Genomic DNA, 27,991 nt, shown 5'->3' with positions numbered 1-27,991 from the left:
CCATCTAAACAAGATTCCAAATCTTTTCCTAGCAAGAAGTGCCACGTCAAACTGACATGCATCGCTCCAAACTTCAATCCATATACAGCACGGAGGAACTCTACCAAGCCAAACGCAAGTGTAATGCTACCCAAGAATTTGACATCAACCTTCTGGAAGGAGAGTTGGTGGCTGTGCTGGAACAGAAAGATCCTCTGGGGAGTATCAGCAGGTGGCTTGTTGACACAGGAAGTAAGGGTTTCTTCTTCCCCTTCCTCATGGAACTGTGTGCTTTTATAAAAGCCTGTTTTGAGAAGGTGCACTTGTGACCTTGAATTGTGTTTCTTTTCTCTCTCTTTCCCAGTTGAAAAAGGATATGTATATTCTTCCTTCCTAAAACCCTACAATCCAGCAAAAGTGCAGAAGGTGGATGCTGACAACAGGTTCTGTGATGAGGATTTTGACAACCTCAGTCTCTTTGTGTCTTCACGGCCAGCTACTGACAGTGTCACAGGTACTCCAGAAGGCAGCATAAGTGACAGCAGCTCATCCCTGAGTGGTACTTGTGGAAAGTTGGAAACAAATGGCACTGATGGTGACAGTTTCCAAGAGGTTGATGAGCAGGTAGGAATCAAACCCTTGATGTAAAAATGCCTGGCTGATCAAATGACATATCTCTAAGCTCGCATGTTGTTGTGTAAGAAAACGCCAACTTTGACAACTCTCCCTCTCTATTTGCATGTACATTGTGGACTCTTTTTTTTTGTTTTTTTTGTTTTTTTTTTTTTTTTTGCCAGTTCTGGGCTTGAGCTCAGGGCCTGAGCACTGTCCTTGGACTTTCTCAAGGCTAGAGCTCTACCACTTGAGCCTCAGCACCACTTCCGGCTTTTGTTGTTGTTGTATGTATGTGGTACCAAGGAATCGAACTCGGGTCTTCGTGCATGCTAGGCAAGCACTTTAACCACTAGGCCAAACTCCGGGCCAGATTGTGGACTCTTTTTGCAAAGAATTTAAATCTCTGTAACAGAGGCGAATCATTCCTCATTGCACCAATCCTGACATAAAATGCAAAGCATTTCACAATATCTGACAATTGTGTGAGTAGCATGTTGTCCTTAGCACTTTGCAAAAGAAGACTAAGCTAAATAATGGCTTAAATCCAATTATAGAGGGCAGTTAAATATCTGAGAACCAGGGCTCTTTTCATTTCTGATATGAGAAACAACATTTTTGACTTGCAGCAAATTAGTTGCTTTGCTACTATGGTCTAGTCCTTTATGTTATTCAAATACTGTTGTAATGATGGTACATGTCTAGCATGACATAATTTACCAAGTATTTTAAAGATGTGACTGGGTGTATCATAATGTATTTAATCTTTAGAACAATGCTTTAGAGGACTATTTATTGATATAAAAAAGCTTAAAATATTCTGAAGTAAAATATTCTGGAGAAATTTTATTGTTATAACTCTTATTTTTTGCCAGTCCTGGACCTTGAATTCAGGGCCTGAGCACTGTTCTTGTGATTTCTCAGGACTAGAGCTCTACCCTTTGAGCCACAGCACCACTTCCAGCTTCTTTTTCTATATATGTGGAACCAAGGAATTGAATCCTGGTCTTCATGCATTCTAGGAAAACACTCTACCATTAGGCCAAACTCCTGGCCCTATAATTCCATTTTTATTATAACTTCAGGTTGGTGATACAGAAAGGAGAAAGTACGGACAGATGGACGGACGGTCGGAAGGAAGGAAGGAAGGAAGGAAGGAAGGAAGGAAGGAAGGAAGGAAGGAAAGGAGGAAGGGGAAGGGAGAGAAAGAAGGAAGAAAAGGAGGGAAGGAGGAAGAAAAGGAGGGAAGAAAAAAAGAAGGAAAGAAGGAAGGAAATAGAAGAATATAACATTTTGATAGTTTCTTATTTTTCCCTTTTTCTTATCTATCTTTAAAATGATTTCTTGATGAAAACTACTTGTCTAATGAAAACACACATTTTCCCTCCTTTTCTCTACCACCCCCACATATGTAATTGTTAAATGAAGAATGTAGAAGTTTATTTTTCAAGCATGACACAGAAGAATATTTTTCATGACATAGAGTAATTTGATTTTGGAACTGTCAATGATATAATACTGTAAATGTTAATTTTGAAGCATGTTAATTTTAGAAAGAATTATTCAATTTTGAATATTCAATTGAATTATTCAATTTTTTTGCTAAATTGACGATTAGAATGAAATTAAAATAATATGCAGCGAAGACAGGAATGTGGCTCACCATAGTAGGGAAAATCAAATGTGCAAATACAGAATAAGGAATGCAGGCCTGTCAAAAATATTACATATACTGTTGATGATTTGATTCAGTGAGTCATAAATTGAATGCAAGTCAATAATACAGTGTCATTTTTAAAAAGGAAATATTGAAGAGAGATAGGTTGCATCTATACTAATTGTAAAAAGTAAGCCAGAGCTTTACTAAGTACAAAGAAACTACAACTAAAATATAATGTATTAAATGTCAAGAAAAGAGGATTATATGATTGTGGTATAGGTTAATAATGTTTTAATTAACGCATGTGGACCAAATGTTAACATTTAAAGTTTAAAAAATACACCCTAAGAAAATTAAAATATTGAAAGTAAAGAGAAATATTTTAGCTCATAAATGTATGACAGGTTGAAAACATCTAAAGATTAATGAAAATAAAAATAAAAAAGAGAAAAGACACTAAAGATCTCAAGTCTGTATTTGTGCAGATTTGTTTCCATTTTGAGTATGTAGTATATGCCTCCATTTAACATAAGTTATATAAAAATGGAAAAAAATTATCATCCTAAATAAATTTTGGGCCACAATCATCTAAAGTATCAAAAGTATATACTATAATTTTGTACTTTATTTTTCTTGAGAACTCATATTTAATGTATAAAACATACACTGAAAAACCTGTAGTTGCATTGGTAAAACATGCATATTATTTATTTTTATGAATTACAAAAGATGCAAAAAGATATGACTACTAATGTATGATCTATCAGATTTCACACCTTTGAATGTTTCTATTTTTCTTTTTTTTTTTTCTGCCAGTCCTGGGCTTGAGCTCAGGGCCTGAGCACTGTCCTTGGACTTTCTCAAGGCTAGAGCTCTACCACTTGAGCCTCAGCACCACTTCTGGCTTTTTTCTATGTATGTGGTACCAAGGAATCGAACCCGGGTCTTCATGCATGCTAGGCAAGCACTTTAACCACTAGGCCAAACTCCCAGCCATGTTTCTATTTTTCTTAAAATTAAAAAAACTTTTCCTTAAGTAGTTGTAGGAAAGTGTTCAAATCAACGTTTCAGTTTGTGCGTACAGTGAACTTCATCATTTTGAATGCTTTCACGGACCAATCTTGTAGTCCACTCTTAATCTACTCAGTTCTCACTTTCCAAACTAAAAACAATAACAACAACAAAACAGTAGCAACATATTAAAAAGCCCCAGTCCCTTTCTATAAGAACACACTCTGCATATCCTTGCTAGAACAAGAATTTGGTTCCTGAAGCATTATTAGAAGTGGACCAAGTACAGGATTTATAGTTAGAGCTCTTCTACTCATATTAACTAACCCTATGATTATGCTTCTTGAGGAGCAGCTAATGCTAGTTTCAAACACAATCAATGGAACTGGGAGTTTTCCAAAATTTAAATCTCATTTTAAGACTTAATAACCCAAGCTATGATATGTAGTCCTTCAAGTCTCTTTTCCTGTTCAATGACATTACCTACTTCCCCAGAGCCCACTTCATTTGCCCCCAATTTTGGAAGTTAATTTGTATATCTTTTCTTACACATTGTTTTCATGTCTTATACTTGTGAATGACATACTACTCCTGTTTGTTGACATTTCTTATTAGCTAAAGTTTAAGACTATGATGAAATAATATCTGGCACTTAATGGGTACTTTGTACTTTGATTAAACAAACATATAAATGTCAGGTAATTGCTCAGGTTTAAAGATTGCTTTTATTATGTGTATAATGATTTTTCAGGAAGATGGACTAAATATTTATTTTATGGCTTCCAATGCATCTACCAATTATGAATTGTTCTTGTAAGGTTTGAGAATAAGTATTGCAATCATGTACAAAACATTTTATTTTCTTCTAGGTCACTCAACATTTTTAATATTTTTTATATATTTTTAATTGTAATTAAGAGAAGGGTTACATTATATTCACCAGATAGAAGGTGCACTACTTCACAAACATTGATACCCTTTCTAATGTCTTGGTCCCCATTTTCCCCCCACCCCCACCCCTCATCTTGTTTCCCCCACTTCCTTATCCGATTTCAAATAACCAAATACACATATACACAATATATCAGATAACAAGGTAAAATACTGTTAACAATATGAGATAACCAAGGGAGAGCAAAAGAACATTAAGGACAACAATCACTCATTATATGGCTTTTGTTTCTATATCCTGGAGGTCTTTTCATTTAGCATCATACAATATGGCCTTCTGTATCTAGGTTTTGTTCTATTGTAAATCTCTGCTAGGAGAGCCCAAGGTTTCTACTGATTATGACAAATGAGGGAAACCATTGAGCTTATACTTATCATTCTTGAAATTATAAATTTCATGTAATGTGATTATTAAAGCTTGAAAAATGAAAGAAGAAAGAAGTAAAAATAAAAATTATCACCAATTCAAAGAAATTACATAGGAATTTCGGGCATCTATTGGTCACCTGACTTCATACTTTTTTGTTTGCTATTTAATTCTAAGCACTTTCCATGTTATTAATATTAGAACTCACCACTTTAATGGCTACAAATTTCCCTAGTTTGAGGATCCTACAATTTAGTTCTCTTGCTAAACTTTTAATATAGTCCTATATCACTCCCCCTTTTCACCACACATAGATATTACAGTAATATTGTTGTGTAAAAGTACCTGAAAGTCTTTCTATTTCTGCAGAGAAGATTCTTAAAGATGATATTAATTAAAAAGAAATTAACATTAAAAATATTTGTGTGTGAGTGCGTGCCAGGCACTGTCCTTTAGCTTTTTTTACTCATTTCTGGCACTTAATACACCTCTGCTTCTGGCTTGTTGGTGGTTAATAGAAGATAAGAATCTTATGGACTTTCCGGCCCAGCTAGTTTTGAACCAAGATCCTCTGATCTCATCCTCGTGAGAATACAGGTGTGAGGCACCAGCACTCAACTTAACGTTTAAAACATTAAACAAGTGCAAAATTGCTTTTATAAAGCATGAACAACTTAAGCACCTTCTGATGGAATAAGAACGATTCATTTTGTTCCATTCTTACTTAGGCAATATTTTATCTAAATAACTCCATCAGAAAAAGCTATTCAATATAACTTTAAAAATTAAATTTGAGGGAGGGGAAGTGGGAGTAAAAACATGGGAAGGGGTACAATGTTCAAGAAGTAATGTACCCACTACCTTACTAATGTAACTGTAACCCCTCTATACATCACCCTGACAATAAAATAAAATTTAAAAAATAAAATTTGAGCATCATTTCTAAAAGTTCACCAGCCTTATTATGGCTTTCTATAAATTTAAGTTCTGGTTCCAATAATATCGCTTGCTTCTCTGTTTTCTAGATTTTCTATGCCGTTCACGCCTTTCAAGCTCGGAGTGACCATGAACTCAGCCTTCAGGAGTACCAAAGAGTCCATATCCTTAGATTTTGTGATCTAAGTGGAAATAAAGAGTGGTGGTTAGCGGAAGCTCAAGGGCAGAAAGGCTATGTGCCAGCTAACTACCTTGGAAAGATGACTTATGCTTAAGAAAAATAAGCCTCTGACCTTCATTTCCTGGCAAGGTACTGATTGACTACCTCATAAAACTGACATCCTGAAACTGAACCAGAAAGCAAGAAACCTCCAAAATGCATTAACTAATGTATCAGATCTTAAGGTAGACTATACTTATTAATAGCATTGTTTCTCATTTGTATACATGCTGTAGGGAATACTAAACTAACAGAGCTCAGGCTCGCTCCAACTATGAACTACAAGGTAGAGATCTTGTGAAAGGGTGTCTGTTCTTTTAACATCATGAAAGTCTAGTTCTAAGGACAATATTCCTCACTGCAATATTCATTTACTATGTTATATGTTTTGCTTCAGCTTTATTTTTATGTTTCCCACTTGTTCATACATTTATGTATACATATTTGCTATGTAGTTTATGTGTGTATAACATAGATCATACACACATATGTGTAAACCTGAGCTTCTTTGAAAAAGATTACCTTTTACTTCTATGGCTTCTTTTAAAAACTCAAATTAGAGTTGGGCGTGGTAGCCTATAATCCTAGCTACTCAGGAGGCTGAGATCTGAGGATCAAGTTCAAAGCCAGCTTGGGCACAAAAGCACCTGAGACTCTTATCACCAATTAACCTCTAGAAAAATGGAAAGTGGGGCCTGGCTCAACAGTAGGATAGCAGCCTTGAGCTGAATTGCTCAGGGACAGCATCCAGGCCGAGTTCAAGCCCAATGATCCACACACAAAAAAATCAAATTAAGGTTTCATTGCCCATATGAAATGTGCCAATATGACATCAAAACTTAAGACCTGATTTTTTACTTTGAAATATTTATTTGACTTGTATTATATATCTTAATATTACTGAGGAATGCATGTAACAAAATAGAGCTATTTCTCAGAAGACAGATGATGGCAACACACACACATACACACACACACACACACATACACACACACACAGAGTCAACTTTATAAATTCTTTTTATTTTTATTTTTGTCAGTCATGGGGCTTGGACTCTGAGCCTGGGTGCTGTCTCTGAGCTCTTCAGCTCAAGGCTATACCACCCTTCTCCTGGGCCTGGGCACTGTCCCTGAGCTCTTCAGCTCAAGGCTACCACTCTATCCCTGGGCCTGGGCATTGCTACTGAGCTCTTCAGCTCAATAAGCCTTCTAAATTCTTAAGATACTTAAAAGGAACATTTACTTGTATAATACTTTTTGTAAAATAATTCATCTGAAAATGACTACAGATGAGTTGTTTTGCATGAAATTTTGTTTCAAGTGGTGCTGAAAGAAGACAATTTAAAAATGCAAGTAAGCTTATTTGCTCAGGGTAAAGATACAAGAAATTCAGTCTTGCTACTCATAGGAGCCATGAATATGCCCAAAGATCAAAATAATAGGCGCGCTCACACACACACACACACACACACACACACACACACACACACACACACGTATATCCATACCCATATATACATATATATACATTTATATAGATATATACATATGAGTTTTAAACAAGACTCCTCAAAGAATGAAGACATGTATAAAGAGCACTGATCTTTCCCTAGGACTGATGTGACTTTTGAAGAATATACACCACCAAAACACAGAGCTACAGGTGGCTACTAAGCTTGAGTTGTGATAAAGGAACTTACTGCAGTCCCTGATTGTCTTGGTGAACAAAAGTTACACTACCCTGAGCCAGGAGTTTGGCCTAGTGGTAGAGTGCTTGCCTAGCATGCACGAAGACCTGGGTTTGATTCCTTGATACCACAGACATAGAAAAAGAGCCAGAAATGGTGCTGAGGCTCAAGTGGTAGAGCTCTAATCTTGAGAAAAAGACCAAGGACAGTGCTCAGCCCCTGAGTTCAAGCCCAGGACTGGCAAAAAAAAATACACTACCCTTATTTTTTAAAGTATTTTGTTTAACATTAAATATTGTAATCCAGAGATATTTTATTGGTCACCAAGGAAATAAACCACCAGGAGAACTATGAAATGTATGTCTTCAAGAAATTCTTAAAAGATAATTTTATTGGTAGCATATGAATTAAGGTTTGGCATGTTGACGTAATTGTTACATTCCCTTTTATGGTGTGCCAGTCCTGGGGCATGAAATCAGGGCTTAGATGCTGTCCCTGAGCTTTTTTCTCAAGGACAGTTAGTACTCTATCACTTAAGCTATAGCTCCACTTCCAGATGTTTTATTTTTTTTTTTTTGTGACTAATTGGAGATAAGAGTCTAATAGAGTTTCTTGTTCCGGCTGGCTGTGATCCTCAGACGTCAGCCTCCTGAAAATCTATGTTTGCAGGCATGAGCTGCCAGTGCCTGCTTTATTCATGAAAAATTAATTCTGTATGGGACGGGAGGAGGGAACATGGGAGAGAAACATGGGAAGGGGTAACAATGTTCAAGAAGTAATGTACCCACTACTTACTTGATAAATGTAACTGAAACATCTCTGTACATCACCCTAACAATAACAATAAATAAAAATTAACACTGTATAAAACAGGATTCTCAGAAAACACTTTCTTGACCAAAAATGAAGGGGAAATTTTGTAGCTAATTCTCTTTTTATTTACTTATTAATTTTTGTGTCATGGGGCTTGAACACTGGGCCTGGGCATTGTCCCTGAGTTCTTCAGCTACCGTCCTACCCTGGTAAACAGCCCCACTTCCCATTTTCTAGTGGTTAATTGAAGATAAGAGTCTCACGTTGTTTGGTGCTGGCTTTGAACCACAGTCCTCCGATCTCAGCCTCCTCAGTGGCTAGGATTACAGGCATGAGCCACCATGCCCAGTGCTAATTCTCTTTTTAGAACAAGTGACTGTGTAATATTTTTGTTTGACAATATACATAGATGCTTTAAAGTATACATATTAAAGTTTAGAGAGTATAAATTAATATAATACAAAATTGCTTTGGCTGATGAAATCACGGTAAAGGGGTACAGTGCACACACATACTTCAGAAAAGTATCCCAAGCATGAAGGTTGAACTGTGCAGATGTACAATGCACCTTTTCAATCAGAGCAGTGCAATGCATGTCATACTTTCAGTACCTGAAGATTACATATAATTAAATTACATTAGATTTTTAGATGGTTATTAAGTGTCTCTCAGTATTTGGGATGAAAGTAGTTTAGGTGATTTATAAAACTTCCCACTACTGAAATACAGAATGTAAAATCTTCTCTAGCTCTTTCCATTCCAAAGCCTCATAAAACTCTGTAAATACAAGAAAAAGAAATCTTTAAGATGGCAAAAGCCAAAGAATCTTAAGTCCCATTTAAAGTAATTACAGTTTCATACTGTAGTCAGTGCATTACTAAATATTGAAAATATCTAGATTGTATAACATTCAGCTGAATTAGGCGCATAATTACAATATAGTTGATAAATTAAAGTTCATTGACTAGAGTATATTGGACTTTGTACTTTCCAGGGAGAGACCACTAGTTTAAAAAGTTATGGTTTCGTAAGTCTATTTTTTTTTTTTACTAATACAAACCTGTTTTTTCAAGCAAGATCAATGTATCGTAAGTCTATTTTTATGTCTTCTCTACCTTCTTTAAGTGGTATATACAAAACTCCTTCACAAATTCTCTGTGATTCCAATATAACATACCTTTACTTCAGGGGTACTAGACTCAAACTGAGTCTCTGCAGGCCAGCTGCAGCTTTCACAACATACTTTTGCTAAATAAAACTTACAGTCTGCCCTTTTGTTCTTTCACAAAAATAACCCACACTTTAGAAAAGACTGGAATGGATTATTAAATAATCTAGGGAATATGTTCTTTATTCATTACTTAAAATATCAATAAGGTTTAAAAATGTCATCTTGGCTTTCTATAATTTCTTATATAGTTTTAAATATTGTAATTATGTTCTATTTTGGTAAGATTTTATTTTCTCTGCAACATATGCATAATCTGTTACTAATAAACAATACTACCACATCTTTGTTAGGAACTGGAATCATATAAACTTGTAATTCAGAAGGGCTTCAACTTATGATGGGATTTTTGATAAACCCACTGTGAAAATCATTGAAAATGTACTTAATGTATCCTGTCATGTGAAGCCAAGAAGCAGGTCAGGGGCCAGGCTTAATCGTTTAAACTCTTTGCTCTTGTGAGAACTTGCAGATCACTTGTGAGAACTTGAGAAGCACTTCAGTTCTTCAGTCCAAGGGCAACCGTTAGGATTTTCTACTAGGCTTCACAGGAAGGCTTAAGCAGTCCACCATGTTTTACCACTGCCACCATGGGCACTGAATTTCTAACACATGACCTTCAGAAATCAATCCACGTTCAAACTATACACGCTTTCTGACTTAATGTGCAAAACAATGTCTGGAAGTGATCATGACCACAAGAGCTTCTTGTATATAAAGTTAACTATAATGAGGTGGACGGCTGTGACACTTTTGGGCAGTACAAGTTTTTTTTTTTCATGGTATAGGAACAAGTTGTAAGAAATCATAATTTCCCATCTATAGATTTAAGAAAATAGTTCTCTGAGGAATGTGCACAACGAGGACGAGTCAAAATTCTGCTTTTATTGAATATATACACGCATATATTACATTGGTAATGTGGGGGAATGTGGGCACTATAAGAAAAGGGGTATTAAAGGGGCATGAGAATGCACAATCTGTTGGGAGAGATCAGTTCTTACAAAGTGAAATGAAGTGAATGGGAAATCAATCATAAAAATTTTGAAAAAAGACAAAATAATTGAAGAGATGAGAATCAGTTCCTGAGAGGGTGATGATTGAACCAGAACACTCAGAATACTGGAAAGAAAGCACTAAAAAATATCCATATGCTGGACCATCTCTGTAAGGCACCTCACTCAGCAGGATCAACTCTTGGGGCAATTTTCTAGATGAATAATGTCTTTTAAATTTGCATATATTATCAATCTATCTCGGTAAGCATCAGTCATTTTAACAAAAACGTTAGACTTATGAATGGTTCCAAGTTTGACTAAATACTATTTTGCATCATAAAGAAACAACACAACTTTGATTCTCAAGATTTTTATTAAATTGTATTTGTGTGCTAACAATAATTGTCATTTTCTTGTTTTTTACCATTAAAGTAGATGATTGGTATAAAAACCTGCTTGGCTACACTACTTCTTTAGTTTCTTTTGGGCCGCTTTCTTCTTGACCATCTGCAATCGCTTCATAGCATTGAGCTGTGATTCTTGTGAAGTGGGGCCTTTAAGGGATGCTGAGGGAGTGCTGCTTGAGTCTGAAGTGGTTTTGCTAGCGGTACTTCCACTGGGGCCTGAAGCACCGCTATTTCCATTCCCACTGAGTTGGCTGCTGCTTCCTGGAACTAAACTACTAGGACTAGGAAGACTTACTTTGCTGACATTGTCACAGCTAACTGAGCGACTCAGGCCACTTTTGCCTAAGGTTAGTGGGGGAAGTGGTTTTAATGGTACAGTGGGTGTGGTGCTATTACCAGAACCTATTTTAGAACCTATTCCACCTTTGGATGTTGTTGCCAGACCAGTCAAGCCCACAGGCTTCTGGTTAGCTGAAGAGGTAGTAGGTTTCCCACTATTGTTTTGTGTTGTTGAACTCAATTTTGCTGTTGAGGGACCAGCAGAGGAAGTTTTGGCTGCAAAAGCAGCCCATCCAGTTAGGCCACTAGTTACTGAAGAGGAAACATTGTTACTAGAAGAGTTTCCTGAAATAACTGTGGATGGCTAAAACAAAACAAAACAAAAAACAAAGATAAATCTTACATTAGAGCCAAGTATAACCAATACTTATATCCTTGAATATAACAGGCTTGTTAAGTTTTTATACAAAAGTAATAGCTTACAAAATTTAAATCATATTACAAAATTAGCTTTCCATTAAGCTAACCTGAAATAAAATATGCAAAACTAGTGTGTTTGCTACTATGCAATTGCCTCCTCCCAACAATCTCTATCCTATACTGAGGCTTGAACTCTGGCTTTGCCTTTTTGGTTGGCTTTTTCATTCATGGCTGGATCTCTATCTCTTAAAGCCACTTTCCCCAGTCTCACCATCAAGGGGATCTGGCTGACTCGGTGGCTTCCACCCACAATCAGATCTCAACTTCCTGAGCAGCTAGGTAGGATCACATCCATAAGTTAGCAACTTCTTAACGACAATGTTCTTGTTGAAATGATTCCAAAAGAAAAATGTATGAAATGCCTTTTTGGCCACTGCTTTAGGATCCAGTAGAAAACTATAGCAAAAATCTGACTTAGTGCTTTCACTATTTTTTAATCAAAAAGGTATTATGTAGCCCAGAAAAACATCTAAATCTTTAGATTTTGCTCTCAGTGACTGAGACTGAGGATCATTCGTAAGTTGAATCCATTCAGGAGATTCAGGAGATTCTTGAGATAAAGACCCAATCAGTAATTATTTATTGAGTAACTAGCTGAGAAAAAGGCAACAGTTGTATACAAACTGTAAAGTCATAAATTACCACCACTCATTATGAAGTGATAGCTCTAACACTATAAACTATACATATATACATTAAAACAATTATTTGGAAATATATAGCACTTGTAAAATATTTTTTTAAAAGATTCAGAACTGGCCGGGAGTTTGGCTTAGTGGTTGAGTGCGCTTGCCTAGCATACACGAAGACCCGGGTTCGATTCCTCGGTACCACATACATAGAAAAAAGCCAGAAGTGGTGCTGAGGCTCAAGTGGTAGAGCTCTAGCCTTGAGAAAGTCCAAGGACAGTGCTCAGGCCCTGAGCTCAAGCCCAGGACTGGCAAAAAAAAAAAAAAAAAAGATCCAGAACACATCATCCTAGCTATTCAGGGGGTAGAGAGCAGGAGTACTTTGGTTTGAGGCTAGCTTGAGCAAAAAATTAACAAGACATCCCTCTCTGATCTCTGTCAATAGCTTGATGGCACTGTTCCATATCTCAGCTACGTGGAGAAACATAAATAGGAGGATCAGAGCCCACATTGACTTGGGCAACATACTTTCTCCCCCAGGGGGAAAAAAAAAGTGACACCTATGGTATAAGCAACTGAGATGTGGCTCAAGTGGTACAACACTTGCCTAGCAAGCAGAACTGAAAAACAACAACAACAAAAAACGGGGACTCCAAATAAATAAATAAATAATATAGATATAGGTACATATGCATGTAATATAATCAGGACACAGACATTTATTTTTTCACTCATTGGCTGTTGTTCTACCACTTGAGCCATGCCTCCAACCCGAAAATATTTTTCAAGGATATAAACACTTCAACCTCTCTGATCAATTTCCTAACTTAGCTAATAAAAGGTTCACACCAATATCAGTGTCCCAATGTAAATATATATTGTTCATTTTAACACAAGAACAGTTGATGTCACTTTCACAGAAGGCAAAAATGTTCTATGCTCAAAGTAATTCTGAATTGAACTTACTGACTCTCACTTCCTGTTAAGAACATTTTACAAAAGTGTTGGATTCACACATCAGTCAGGCGTAAAGTGTTAATTTAAAAATTCATGCGTTAAAAACTAGTTATTAGTCAGGTACCAGTGACGTAAGCCTGTAATCCTAGATACTCAGGAGATAGAAATGGGGATCACAGTTCAAAGCCTGGGTAAACAAATCCAAGAAACTATCTCCAATTAACTTGCTAGAAGTGGAGCTATGTGTGGCTCAAGTGGTAGAGTGCCAGCCAGCCTTGAGTGAAAAAGCTAAGGGACAGTGCCCAGGCCCTGAGTTCACATCTTAGTACAAGCTCACACATTCACACGCACACAAAAGTTGTTACTATGCTTCATATGTACGTAGTTTGATTTTGGAACTGTAATCTGGAAGAACAGATAAAATATTTAAAAGATAGTCTTCCATACTGTCTGTATGTGAACATATTTAACAAAATTAAAACAGAGGGCTTTGAGACCTTTGTTTTATAAGATTTTTGTTCACATGTTCTGAAAAATGGTAATTTTTATAATACAGCACATGAAAACTTCACAAGTACACTTTTAGAAGAATACAAGTGGTAATTGGAGAAAAACTCAAGAATGCAAAAGGGCATAGGTACAGATAAAGTATGTTTTTCATTTTGAGAGATTTATCTTTTTTTCCTTTTTCCTAATACACATTATATACATATATACATACATACATATATATGTGTATATATATGTACATATGTATGCTATATAACTAAATACCTTTCCAACATACCTAATCAAGGAAAACTCATATATAACAATTTAAAAAGACCAACATTTATGAAATATAAACAAGAAACAAGTTCTCTGTGTTTGGCATTTTATTTCAATGTTTTGCTATTGCAGGGTCCTGCTTTTCAACATGAAGACAAATAGCTTGTAATAAAATCAGGACAAAGAAGTTAAAGAACACAAACATGGAGGCAAAGTAATTTCTTACATTTCATTGTAGAAAATAAAGTTTCTCAAACTTTTTTTTTTGGTGCTTGTCTTGAGGCTTGAACTCATGGAATGGGCTCTGTAACTGAGCTTTTGTGCTCAAGACTAGCATTCACTTAAGCCATATCTCCACTTTTATCTTTTAATGGTTAATTGGGAGATAAGTCTGCCTTCGAACCTTGATTTTCAAGATCTCAGCCTCCAGAGTAGCTAGGATTATAGATGTGAGCCATTGGTGCCTGACTTAAATTTTTTTGTTTTTAGCTAAAAATATCTTTTTGCATTACTGTATAAACCATTTGTCTGTTATATGTGAACAGGAACAAACTTATTTTCACAATAGAAATTTATTCTAATCTCAAAATACCAAAATTTCCCAGATGAAAATGATAGCTAAGATCTGAATTTATTTGCCATAAAATGATTTGTGTAGAATTTCCTAAAAGTAAACTTTTTTCTTTTTTTCCTTTGGCCAGTCCTGTAGCCTGCACTCAAGGCCTGGGTACTATCCCTGAAATTCTTTTGCAGAAAGCTAGCACCCAACTACTTAAGCCATAGTGCCACTTCTGGCTTTTTCTGAATAGTTTCTTGGAGATAGAAGTCTTATGTACTTTTCTGCCTGGGTTGGCTTTGAACCACAATCCTCAGATTTCACTCTCCTGAGTAGCTAGGATCACAGGCATGAGCCACTAGTTCCCAGCTAAAATGCAATCTTTTTCTTTCTTTTTTTTTTTTTTTTTGCCAGTCCTGAGCCTTGAACTCAGGGCCTCAACACTGTCCTTGGGCTTTCTCAAGGCTAGAGCTCTACCACTTGAGCCACAGACCATTTCTGGCTTTTTCTATGTATATGTGGTACGGAGGAATCAAACCTGGGTTTTCGCGCATGGTAGGCAAGTGTTCTACCACTAAACCAAACTCCCGGCCCAAAATGTAATCTTTAATAGTAACAGGTTAATAAAAATCTACCAAAAATAATTAAGTATAGAATATAACTATTCTAATTTTAAAAAATTCCTGTCCTATTTTCCTTCACTACATTCCTTTATTATTAATAAATAATAGATACCCTTTAGATATCAACTCTACCCTTTGGATATCAACTCTTTTTCAGTAAATAAAGTAAAAAAATTCTTCTTCAAGCAAATTTACCAGCATCTTTTTTAGAACATTTTATATTCATATATTTTACATCAAAGAAAAGTTCTGAGCTTGCTATATAGCTACTGAGACAAGGTAATACTGTCAATATTTCCTGGGGCTAATCTTTGAGAATTGGGAAATAAAATATTTTTCTTCTATGTTCACAGCTCTTAAGTGGAATAAATAGTTCAGCAACAGTATTCTTTGTTCTATAAATTATATTAGGAAAACAGGTTATTCTATGACATCATCACTATATGAGAGCCAATAATGGAGTATGAGAACTCAGGAAATGAAAACAGTGGTTCTCCCAGTACTCTGTATAAAAAGTAAGTACTATGAAAGCTCATAATAATAAAGAAAAATCCATAAGACCAAGTAAGAAATTTTCTTTAATAGTCAATCTACTTATTGAAAAAACATTTAGAAGGCTAATGAGCTCTAATGATTTGAGTACTAGTGAAATTATCCCTACAATTGGCAGTGATAGTAACAATGTAACCCAAATTCCTGCTTAAAAACAACTATGTACCCTGTAAGAGAGGTAAGAAGTGTCATTCTGAAATAATCCTAGACTGTCTTTTTTTCTGATAAAGACAAATAGTAGGTTTACATAATTAATAATTAAATGTTCCCTTTCTAACTAGTTAATAAAATACAGTCTTCATTTCCAACATATAGTTTTCCATTAGATCTTTAAATTATCATGCATTGTTTAGTGTAGATTAAGATATCACTGTAGATAAAAATGGACCATACCTTGACTTCTGTTCTCTTGAAGGCTAGGAAGGTTGTCTCTTGCTTTAGTTTAGTTTCTGGCTTCTTAACCAATGGATCTTTGATGGCTGGAGCAACAGAAACAACTGTGGGGGCTGGTTTCTGTGGTGGTTTTTGGGATTTTTGAGCCTATTTAAAAAAAATCAGTGGATTAAGTGAAATATAAAAACAAAAGACATAGTAAAACAATAGTTAAATTTCTACTATTGTGATAACACTGAAAATACAGACTGCAAGACAATTATTTTAGCATTATTAGTTTTATACATTTTATGAGCTTCTAAACAGTAATGAAACAAGGAAGACATAAATGGGAAGATCAATGTGAGAACCATGATCCAAAGTTAGCTCAGGGCAAAATTGAGGCTGTACCCCAAAACTGTAACTAAAGAAAATATGAGCTAAGGCCTTGACTCAAGTGTCACCTCCCAACAAATGCAAAGCCTTAATTTCAAACAAAAAGAAGGCTTCATCAAAGGAAGAAGAAAACTTGGGAAAGAGATACGTCACTGGAGTGGATACCAACTTCTTGGTTTCTAACTCATGTACTTTTTACATTAACTGAAATTAGAAAACTATGCAATTTATTGTATGCTAGTGAACAGCAAAATGAGATAGGACATTGGGAGAATGAGCTACATGGCCACTCTAAGACGAGGAGGGAAACAGGGACAGAAAGAGAGGGCACACATACAAATACTGCCTCTGTAGACTTAAAGAGAGCTGATGGTTTCAACTCAATCAAGAACCACAATTTCTGTTTCCTAACAGCCTCAACAAAGATAGTATGAAGTGCTTATAAATACACTAACATACTAGTAAGGATTATTCACATGTTGTGGGACTTTAATCCTGTTTATCTGGATTAGAAGCTTAAAGCTGAATAAAGGAAAATACGCATACTATGGATCTGGTCTTTAGGCAAAGAAACAAAACACATATACTATATATAAATAAACACTTAAACATCAGCTTAAACTTTATTTTTTAATATGCTAGGTCTTCAATTTTTTTATTTTGAAAGCATGTATCAAAAGCTGGTTAATAGCAACATAAAATAATTCCTACCATTCTTTTCATTTGTCGGGTACATCGAGCACAATACCACACCAGGCGAGGGTCATTCACTTCTTTGTCTGTTACCTGGGGTTTATGGCAATCTTGGTGGTAGAGGTTATGGCACTCCTGACATTCTACTAATTGATTACCAGATGCCACTGTCATTTGTCTAAAAACAAAATAAAAATCACAGACTTGTACATTATACTTGCTTGAATATAACAAGTGAAATTCATTTCGGTGGTTCCTGTTACATCTGATATATTAAAAAGAAAAAAGAAATTTTCACTAAAAGTGAAAATAAGCAAATCCCAACATATGGACTGCACAAACACTTCATTTATTTTGATGGTAATATATAATATGCCATGAGTTTGGCTATATTTTTCTAGTCAGCTCTTCTGTATTTTTCCCTATTTCTAGAAGACAGCAGATTCTTACTAGTCTGCAGATAAGTGCTACCAATAATTCAGAAGTAAAGGAAGCAATACAGGCTTCTTAAAAAGAACAATGGAAATAACTTTCTGCTTAATATATTCTTCATTGTTAATAAATGCAAACATCACTTCCTCTAGAACCCCAGAATTAAAAATTTAACCATTTTTAAGATGTTAAATCGCTACATGGGCAGTTGATAAGACACAACCTACTTATTTCTTTTACACCTTCAAATAACAAAAACAAAATAGGAAATGCCCAACAACATGAAGAGATTGTTTGCTCTTCCAGAGAACCCAATGTATAACTTACCTACACACAACACAGGCCAAGCCCATTTCCATAGCAAAATCATCAGCACTAGTCTCCTCAAAGCTAGAAAGGTCAGCCATAGCCAAATCCTTGCTGGTCTGGACAGTAATGGGGGAAGTTCGAGTATCTGGTTTCTCCAGTCTAGGTTTCTTTAGAATGTCACCACCTTCAGTAATTTCTGATTTCATCTATTAAAAAAAAAACCCAATCAGAATAACAAAAGTAATAACAGGATAAACTTTAAATCTTTGAGAAGTAAGATGGAAAGTAGGCAATAAACTAGTTTACAGATATGTTCACACAGTTGAGACAAATAGGAACATTAAAGATCTGTGAAAAAACTAACTTGTGCTCATACTTTTTTAAAAAAATAGCAAGGCTGGATGTCAACGGCTCACTCTTATAATGCTACTCAGGAGGCTGAATGAGGATCTTAGTTCAAAGCCAGCCTGTGTGGGAACGTCCTTGAGACTCTTATCTTCAACAAACTACTAAAAAGCTGGAAATAGTACAGTGACTCAAATGGCAGAACGTTAGCCTTGAACACAAAGAGGCTCAGGGATAGTGCCCAGGCCCTGAGTTCAAGACCCAGAACCAGTCAAAAATAGCAAGGCAGAAATGAATAGGTCAGAACAGTTTGGTATATATTTGTATTTTTCCTTGTATTCTTTTACCTAATAAAGAATTCTAGAAGTTCATTGGATTTATTTGTACTCTCATTCATACACACATACACACACACACACACACACACACACACACACACACACAAGATGCTTAGACTTACTGAATTTAAACTCTACTTAAAAAAGTAAATGATAGCTATTCTACTATTATCCAGATTTAACACAGGATCCTATGTGCTTGAAAGCTAATTCTGGCTCCTTTTAAATATGACAGTGTAGATAAACCTGTTGGACTATACACTGATATTTGGTAAGACATAGAGAATTTGGAGATCTTTGTTGGTTAGAACAAACTTCAGTACAGCCACTTTACATATCCATTTGGCAATACTTAGTAGTTGAACATTACAGATCCTATTTTTCCACTAATAGGTACATCATGTTCACAAGAAGTTAGCATAATAGACAGACAGATCCTAGTTTCTTATCAGTAGGTAAACAGATAAACTGGTTTATCCACAGAATATTATACCGTAGTTAAAAGTTATCTAATTCTACGTGGATACCATAAATTCTATTGCCAAGTGGGGAAAAGTTACCAAAGGACATAATGCCCAATAAGATTATCATTGTGAAAATTTAAAAGCACAAAAAATAATATACAGTTTATGAGTAGCTAGCATTTAGCAAAATAAGAAATTTCTATAATAATATTGTCTACCTTGAGGGAAAGAGTTACTGAGGAAAATCTTAGTTTATTTTCATTAACTACTAAATTTTTAATTAGTATTTGAAAAATTTATCCAAAATATACAACCCAAGCATATTGTCTATGGCCTGTTAACAAGCTTTCCTAACACAACAAAGTTCATGCTTAGTCATGTTTCTTTACCCTTTCTATTTTTACTTCTAGCAACCATTTTAAACAGAATCTCTCAGGGCACATTTCACATTTGAAATTACTGCATCTCCAAAGGCCCAATATTTGTTCAAAATAGTAAATGGTTAAAGGAAAAGTTTCTATATTTTACTCATTTTTTCAAAAAGTTGGTGCTTATCCAAATATATTTACTGAGTGATACAGTCACAAATGGCTTCTCCTTATGGAAAAATAATTTACTTTTTTTATGTACAAAATTAAAATAGAATCTTACTTTATCAGCAGGTCTCTTTTCAGCTTCCTTTTTTACTTTATCAGCTGTGAGGACTTTGCCATTATTATTGCCAGAAGGAAGAGTGGATGATGTTTTAGGCTCTTGTTTAATAGAAATAGATTTTGTGCTTGAAATTTTTGGTGGCTCTACATCCTAAAGTGTAAAATAAAAAGATACCAGTTCAATATTCATACTACCTAATAGGTCATAAGCAATAGATAATAAACCTAAGCAATTTCCAGCTAAAAACTGAGATAATATTATGGCCAATGAAACATCCTTTTCTTAAATAGCTTTACTGAGGAAAACTAACATTTAAACTGCACCTACTTAAGTATGAAGCTTGCTAAATTTGACACTAGCAATGCAATCAATGTAATAAACAAACCCATCATACTTCCAAATTTCTGTTGGTCCTTTATAATCAAAATCTTGTAGATATATATCCTAAGGAAAAAGTGCTGAGTCTGGGACTTAACTATGTCTTGAGCTTCAGATTGTGATTGGACTTGAGCTAATTATATAGTGCTTGGTGTTTTCCTTCTTAGTTTAGTACCAAGTTTCTCAGATCTGGGTGAGTTTCAGGGACAGAAAGAAGAATTTGAAGAGTTCCGAGTAGATATAAAAGAATATAATAAGCATTGTCATTCACTAAGAACCTTTTTATGTTCCAGGCAAACATTACACTAATTGACTCACGTATTTTACCTGTTGTAATATTCATAAGGCTGCAAACTAGTCCTTATTATCCCCATTTGCCAATAAACAAACAGCAGCTGGGTGAAATGAAGTTACCATACAACCCAGTTTCCTTATTGTAAAATGAGAAAAATAAGCAATAAAAATCTCAAAAGATATATTATCATAATTGAAATTGCATATAAAACCCTCAGAAAAGTGTCTGGGACATGATAAATGTTCATTATACACTATCATCATCGTACAACTATAAGAAGTAAACTGGGATTTAAAAAAGGTAATCTTTGCTTCCAGAATACTCTTATTACATAAAACTCACTAACTGCTTTGTTATTATCAAGATTGGAGCTATACTGTTCTGACTTCACCTATACTTCTTTTCCCTTAAATCATATTCTAGTCATCTTAGCCAATGCTTGAAAAACACCATCCTTCACTTCATTTATATGCATGTCATTAACCCAGTACAGAATAATTAATACTAAGCTGTGGTTACATTCAGCAACTTAGAAAACTGACAAATAATTGGAAGTGGAATTCTGTATATATTCTCTCAATATACTTTCTGTGAGGCATATGAGTTCTCTGAAAGCTTAAGGAAATGAAGGAAACTGAAGAATATATTTCTTCTACTTTGAGATGACCTAAATGTGACTACTGTATTAAGGCATTACAAAACTCTATCCAAGTTTTAAATTCATGTATAGATACCTTTTGAGTTGGACGGTAACCTGAGTCAATACCCCGAGCCAATGATTCATCAAGCAATGCTTTTAACTTTTCAGCAGAGTCTTTACTCTTCGAATGTAAGAAACCTAGAGCTTTTAGAAAAATGGGATCAAGTTCCAAGTTCACAGCAGCAGCCATTGTAAATACCTGAAAGAAAAATAATAAAAATTTTAAAAGGTGGGAAGTAATTTAGAGTCAAAGTAAATTACTGATATCCATTTTTTTTCATTTTGTTTACAATAATACTGTGTATACTTAAAATGACCAAGAGGTTATTACAGAAAAACTGAATTTTCTATCTTGGACTATAATAACAACAGCACTGTCAGTTTTGAGCCAAGGTCAGTCTCGCTATGCATAGGCGCTGAGTTGCTCTGGGTAGACAAAGTTGACCTGTAACTTAATTTGTTGGAAATTCATGTAAGCACCAACATGCCCAGCAATGGCAAACTTTTAAGGCAGTTTACTACTTCTCTGGCACAGAATGCCTTCCTAACTGTTTTAAGCAACAGCTGTATAGTTTCAATGCATAGGAAATTGGCTATTTAGGTCAAGTTTACAAAATTTCTTCTTTTATACTTTATCTTGAAAACAAAACCAGAGATTCGGTATACATATGTGCGGGTAGAAGGTGAATGTAGAATAACACATCTTTCACGATGGTTAAAGGTAACAATGGTTAAAGATGTGGCTGCAGAGGTCATTGTGGCAATATGGCAATATTCGTGTGTCTGCGCATGGACGTTTGTGTGTGTGTGTGTGTATTCCTCTTTCCCAATTTTAAATATCTCAGAGAAACTAGATGTCTCATGCATTAGCCATTTTTTAAAGGTCTTTGAACTACATATAAAGTATATATACATACATGTATATACATGTACATATATGTATATCTCACAAGGCTTGTAACGTTTTGTCTTCTAAGGAGCTTTTCAGAAATAGCCAAGACAATTGAAGCTATATATCATAGTTTTATGAAACTCTAAAACATTAGAATGTTTTCTATGATTAGCAATGTTATCAAGTGGTTCTATTTCTACTTGTCACTTTTCTAATACTTTTCTCCAAAGAATTATTGATATAAAAAAAACGTACTCTTTGTATTTAATCATTTGGTCAAAATACTACAGCTTACAATCTTCTTTGGTCTCTGAAGTTAACATTGTAAAACTGCAACACACACATTGCTACAGTTAAAGAACTATCAAAATAGTAATTCCCATTTTCAGGGTTTATATCATTAAAACTTTTTTTTGCCAGTCCTGGGCTTGAGCTCAGGGCTTGCACTGTCCTTGGACTTTCTCAAGGCTAGCACTCTACCACTTGAGCCTCAGCACCACTTCTGGCTTTTTGTTATGTATGTGGGGTACCAAGGAATCGAACCCGGGTCTTCGTGCATTCTAGGCAAGCACTCAACCACTAGGCCAAACTCCCGACCCCGTCATTAAAACTTGCTGTAGGTAGAATTCTGGCATATGAAAGCCTAAGCTGAAAATCCTCTTTTAAGTGTCACATGACACTCAAATATGTACTCTTCTAAGCTCAAATCCTGTATTCCCAGATTACTAAGTAGACCTCAAATTCAATGATAACTATTAAAGTTGAGGTTATGGTTATTCTCCTCTGGTCTTGAACTTTCTATTCAAGAAATGATACTGCTCTCTGATCATCAGGGTCAGAGAGCAATATATCCACTCTTTATATCCACTCAAAAACATTCCTGCTGAGTCTAGCAACATAACTTTTTTTTTTTTTTTTTTTTTTTGCCAGTCTTGGGCTTGGGCTCAGGGCCTGCCTGAGCCCTTGGACTTTCTCAAGGCTAGAGCTCTCCCACTTGAGCCTCAGCACCACTTCCAGCTTTTTTCTATGCATGTGGTACCGAGGAATCGAACCCAGGTATTCGTGCATGCTAGCCAAGCACTCTACCACTAGGCCAAACTCCCGGCCACAACATAACTTCATCTTCAGAATTATGCCCTAATTTTTTGGCCTAGCATTTAAGAGTATCCATTAACAAGCACAAAGTTAGTATTCATGAACTGGGAGACTGGGAGCTTGGCTTACTGGTAGCTTGCCTAGCATGCACAAAACCCTGGATTCAATTCCTCAGTACCACATACACAGAAGCTGGACGTGGTCCTGTGGCTCAAATGGTAGAATGCTAGCCTTGAGAACACCCAGGACAGTGCCCAGACCCTGAATTCAAACCCCTGGACAAAAAAAAAAAAGGCAATTGGCTAACTTTTGCCACTCTTAGATTCATGTCTGAGAGGCTTATTGCCCATGTTTATATTTCCAAACATCATTAAGAACCTATAAAACTTCAGGAAGAGGCTCTGTATTGACTTGCCAATTTACTACTATTTTGTAGTATGCCAAAATAAGTGAGCAAACTGGATTAAATGATCACAATATTATTGTCTTTTCTCTCTTCCTACCCAATTTTAATTATTTCTCAGGTCACTGCACTAAAAGTCATAAAAAAAAACCCTCAGCTTTTCTCCTATTCAACAAAACCAAACAAGTTTATATATGGTAATTTGCCTAATGCTATTTGCAATACTCTAATTTTTCAATTTTGTCAAAAACTCATTAATTCCATTAGCGATGTAAACTCAGGGAACACACATTTTTTGGTGTGGTTGTTTTGTGCACTGTTCTCTAATTCTTCGAATTTAACAGGCGTTTATAAATACTGCCTGAATGAGCTAGGTTCTTGCTTAAATGTCAATTTCCAGGGCTTTTGTAATCCTCAAATCGAGTGTTCTTATGCATGGAAGTATAAATTTATGCTTTCCTCTAAGTCTTATTTTCCTCCCTACCTGCTAGTCTCCACAGCTGATGCATGTGTAACAAGCCGAAACCAACAACAAAAATCTATTCGTGTAGTGTGCAATAGCAGGGTTGCCTTCCTTTTCTGTCCGCACATGTGTGTGCAAGCTATTGCAAGCTTTTCCTTTTTTCATTCCTCCACTGGCTCTGTGGCCCTACATAGATTACATTGGTGATTTTAGGGATGGAGCAGTAAAGGCCTGTCGGGCCAGGAATGTCACCTCTCTAATCTAAAACCAATCAAGCGGTGGAGGAGCTGAAAACCAAGAGGAAAAACCTGGAAGAGGAACGTAAATCCCTCCATCAAATCGAACCGTTTCGAGGAGCCAGGCAAGCGCCAGTGGCTCACCCCTGTAAACGTAGCTGCTCAGAAGGCTGAGATCTGAAAGATCACGGTTCAAAGCCAGCTCAGGCAACAAAGTCCGAGGCTCTCATCTCCAGTTGACAACCTGAAAGCCGGAAGCTGAGCTGAGGCTCAAGTGGTGGTGCGCCAGCTCTGAGTAAAATAAAATAAAATAAAAACTAAGAACAACCACCCCAGGATGGGCAGGAACGAGCAAGCAAACAGATCGAAGGCCTAGCCCAGGGCACAGTCCCAGACGTGGGGGCCAGACTGTAAGGCCGAGGCAGGGCGCAGTACCGGAGGGGTGCGGTAACCACCCCGGACCTTCCACAGCGGGCTCGGAGCTCCCGATCCCTGGGACTCGGTTCTCAGCCCGCAGCACCCTCGGAGGCACCGCACTCCCCGAGGCGGGCGGGGAGCCCTGCCGCTGGGGCACGCAGCCGCCTGCAAGCTACGAGGTCCATCCTCGAGGAGAAGGTGGAAACTAAGACCCCACGGAGCTACAGTCCCTCTGGGCCCTCGCGGGGGTCTCGAGACCCGCCCCCGCCCCAGAAGCATCCCGGCGCCGGGACGCGCCGGCGCCACTCACCGCTCCGCCCCGCCGCGCAGTCCGTTCCCAGGCTCCCCTTCCGAACGCGTCCCACTGAGTTCTGTCAGCGGCACCACACAAAGGTTCCGGGGAAGCTGGCGCGGAGAGGAACGTTTATCAGTGAAACCACCGGAAGTGACGCAACACGCCCTCTTCCGGCCCGCCGTATTATGAATGACGGGCACCCTGCGCGTGTTTGGGTTTTTTTTCCCCCGTATTTTCCAGACTTTTAATACTTTCTGATTTCTTCTTTTCTGTTTGTTTTCTGTAGCAGCGACTCCCAGAAGGAGCCTCGGAATCTCGGCTCCGGCAGGCCTGGAAGGCGCGGTTGGCCGGCGTCGCCCTTCACGTTCGAGCCTGGCTGACCAGGTGAGGAGGGCGGCTCGGGCCTCCGCAGCCTCGAGGCCCTAGATTGAGGGGCCCCTGGGGCGGAGGAGGCTGAGGAAGAGCGGGCGAGGCGAGGGCCGGAAGCCTTTCCTTGTCCTGCCTGGTCAGCCCGGAGTCCGCTCAGACTTTTTTTTCTGGGCTCATCACTTCAGGGTGCAGGAGGGAGGGCGTCGGGGCCCGTTTCATGGTTTTCCCGGGGCCCACCCTCCCCCGACAGGGGGATGGAGCACCCTTCAGTCATAAGAGGTTTATGGATTAATTGGGCAGGAGGTATAATAAGGAAGGCACTTGGGTTATAACTTGGTTGTAGCTTTGCCTTTTGTTTCTTTGGATACCTGAGTTTCTCATTTCCTACTACATAAATGGATGGGTTCCAAGGACCTGTTTCGTGAGGGGATATTTGCATGTTACACAAAACAGCTTTTGCCTTACGTTATTCAATCCCATAGGATATTGGAGTTTAACGTACAGGAAAAGTACTTGGGCATCGCAGATATTTACTTAATCCAGGCTTTGCATCCCACCTCAACTTGGTCCTGGAATAAAGTGACCTTTTTTTTTTTTTTTAATACCAGAATCCTGTTTCTATGCATACATTCTTATTCTTGAATGTTAAAAAAATAAAAATAAAAAATCCAGCTGGGCTTTCAACTGTAATCCTGACCTGACCAATCAGGAGGCAAAATCCTGTGGGACACTTGTCTCGAACTACCAAAAGCTAGAAGTGGAGCTGTGGCTCAAGTGGTAAAGCGCCTGCCTTGAACACAAAAACTCTGGCACAGTACCCAGGACCGGATTTCAAGCCCTAGAGTTGATATGCACAAACACATCACACACAAACATATGCACACATTCCAGCATTTAATAATATATTGAATTATTGATAAAGGTAGTGTGCTTAAATTTTCCCAAAGCCTACACATACACACAGTTTGACAGAAGAAAACGCAAAAGCTAGCAAGAATCGGTGTTCTGACAGTTTTGAACATGGGCACATGGTCATTTAAATACAAAAATAAAGTAATAACCGGAGTGATTTGCTGTCATATCTAATAAACACTAGTTGTATGTACTTTTTAAACTAGATTGTAGGAATACACCCTGCTGACACAACTGCTACACATGTACTTACTTGAAATTGTGTGTGACTTGTACCAGTAGTCATCGTTTAAGAGGCCTTACTTCAAAAACAGGATTGCACATTAAATTTGATTTCAGAATTGTGAATTGCCTGATCATATTTTTATGTTTTTGTTCTTTCTTTTTTTTTTTTTCAACATCACTGGTTTTGCCTACATTAAACAAAACCCCAAAGCCCTTGTAGTAATGGATCTATGATGTTTTGTTTAGGGCTAGGGGCATGGTTCAAGTAAATGAGAGCCTATTTAGCAAACATGAGTTCCTAAGATTAAACTCCAGTATTGCCCAAACAGGAAAAAAAAAAATGTTTTCATCCTGTTTCACTGTGTAGTTTTGTATCACCACTTACTGATTGAGTTAAGAATAAGTACTTAACATCCAAGTTGCAAGTTTATCCTTCCTTAAAACATCTGGTCCAGTACATCTGTAGTATACAAACACGTGTCATCTTCCTATCCTCCGGGAATAGTACATTACCAAAATTTGCTGTGCCAGATTTCAGATGCAGCAATTTAATCCATGTAGGTATTGTTTACTGAGAAAATTCACTTTTTTTCCCCTATTAATTATGAGGGCACATTAAGTTGTAAGCATTTTGATTTTATAGTAAGCAGATGATTTTCTAGTTCTTTAGAGGAATCACATACTTTTTTTTTTATTTCTAAAGTTATGGCAAGTTTTTTGTTTTTGTTTTTATTTTGTCTTGTCTTTAGGACTTCTTGCCTTGTTGTGAAAATTTAATCAGGCTTTTTTTTTCTGAGAATGTAACTATTTTCTACATTACATAATGAAATAATTTCTGAATGGCCAATGATACTTTAAATTAGCTGTCACTTTCAGAGGGTTAAGCTTTAAAAATATCTATATCACTATGTATGCAAAAAAAAATAGAATGTCAGTTGCAACCAATTAGTGTCGATTTATGAAAAGCAAGAAACATGAGTTAAACTTTAGTCATTGAAATGTCAGACATTTGAAACATTTAAGTTTTAATCTTGGAGAGAAATGTTTGTAATGTTTGTAATGTTTTTTCTACAGTTCATTCAATTAGTATGTATGCAGACTTAAGACTTTCATATTTACTTTATCATTTTGTGACTCTTTCAACTTCAGTATAAAGGTATTTAAATATTTGAAAACAATATTTAGCATGAGTCCTCCATCTTTTCCAGATGGTTAATTTACTGATTGTATTCTATTATTACAATGAAAATAGTTGGAACCAAGAAATCTGAACAGTGAAAATGTGCTTTTATTTAAAAAAACAATAATAAAACAAAGATTTTACAATACTAAGGGAAATTTAGTATACTGATAATTTTCTAGTTGACATTACTAACATTTCAAAGGATCTTCAGAGACAGAACAGCAAGTATACTTTTTTTACATTTTTTTATTATAATTAGTAGAAGGGTTACTTTATATTCATCAGATAGAAGGTGCATTACTTCACAAACATTGATACCCTTTCTCATGATATCCCCATTCCCCCCATCTTGATTTTCCCCCTTCCCTATCCAATCTCAAATAACCAATTAAGCAAATATAAAATATATCA

At 36.5% G+C, this 27,991-nt stretch overlaps 3 protein-coding genes across 4 annotated transcripts in view; 2 read left to right on the top strand and 1 right to left on the bottom strand.

The window, feature by feature from the left end:
• Window positions 1-5,816, top strand: part of Arhgef38 (Rho guanine nucleotide exchange factor 38) — a 76,844-nt gene extending 71,028 nt beyond the window's left edge. The window contains exons 12-14 of the mRNA XM_090356569.1: window positions 33-231; window positions 344-603; window positions 5,606-5,816. Of these exons, the coding sequence (XP_090212695.1) occupies window positions 33-231; window positions 344-603; window positions 5,606-5,791 (645 nt within the window). The 3' untranslated portion in view covers window positions 5,792-5,816. The remainder of the gene's footprint in view (window positions 1-32; window positions 232-343; window positions 604-5,605) is intronic.
• Window positions 5,817-10,335: 4,519 nt separating this feature from the next.
• On the bottom strand, window positions 10,336-24,952 carry Ints12 (integrator complex subunit 12). Of its 2 annotated transcripts, none has more exons than XM_090356726.1 (7): window positions 24,907-24,952; window positions 21,125-21,289; window positions 19,715-19,867; window positions 17,935-18,122; window positions 17,194-17,353; window positions 16,108-16,254; window positions 10,336-11,513 (listed from the first exon to the last, which is right to left on the bottom strand). In XM_090356726.1, exons 2-7 carry the CDS (start codon window positions 21,278-21,280, stop codon window positions 10,929-10,931), a joined length of 1,389 nt encoding a protein of 462 aa, XP_090212852.1. In that variant the 5' UTR covers window positions 21,281-21,289; window positions 24,907-24,952; the 3' UTR covers window positions 10,336-10,928. The 2 variants fall into 2 exon arrangements, with proteins under 2 accessions (XP_090212852.1, XP_090212853.1); XM_090356727.1 differs by lacking the exon at window positions 24,907-24,952 and adding an exon at window positions 23,965-24,259.
• Window positions 24,953-25,068: 116 nt separating this feature from the next.
• Window positions 25,069-27,991, top strand: part of Gstcd (glutathione S-transferase C-terminal domain containing) — a 55,952-nt gene continuing 53,029 nt past the window's right edge. The window contains exon 1 of the mRNA XM_090356725.1: window positions 25,069-25,275. The gene's annotated coding sequence lies outside the window, so the exon portion shown is untranslated. The remainder of the gene's footprint in view (window positions 25,276-27,991) is intronic.

The sequence above is a fragment of the Megascapheus bottae genome, chromosome 23, assembly GCF_031878675.1.
Source record: "Megascapheus bottae isolate mThoBot1 chromosome 23, mThoBot2.hap1, whole genome shotgun sequence".
Taxonomy (NCBI): domain Eukaryota; kingdom Metazoa; phylum Chordata; class Mammalia; order Rodentia; family Geomyidae; genus Megascapheus; species Megascapheus bottae.
This window is presented reverse-complemented; position numbering and strand designations above follow the sequence as displayed.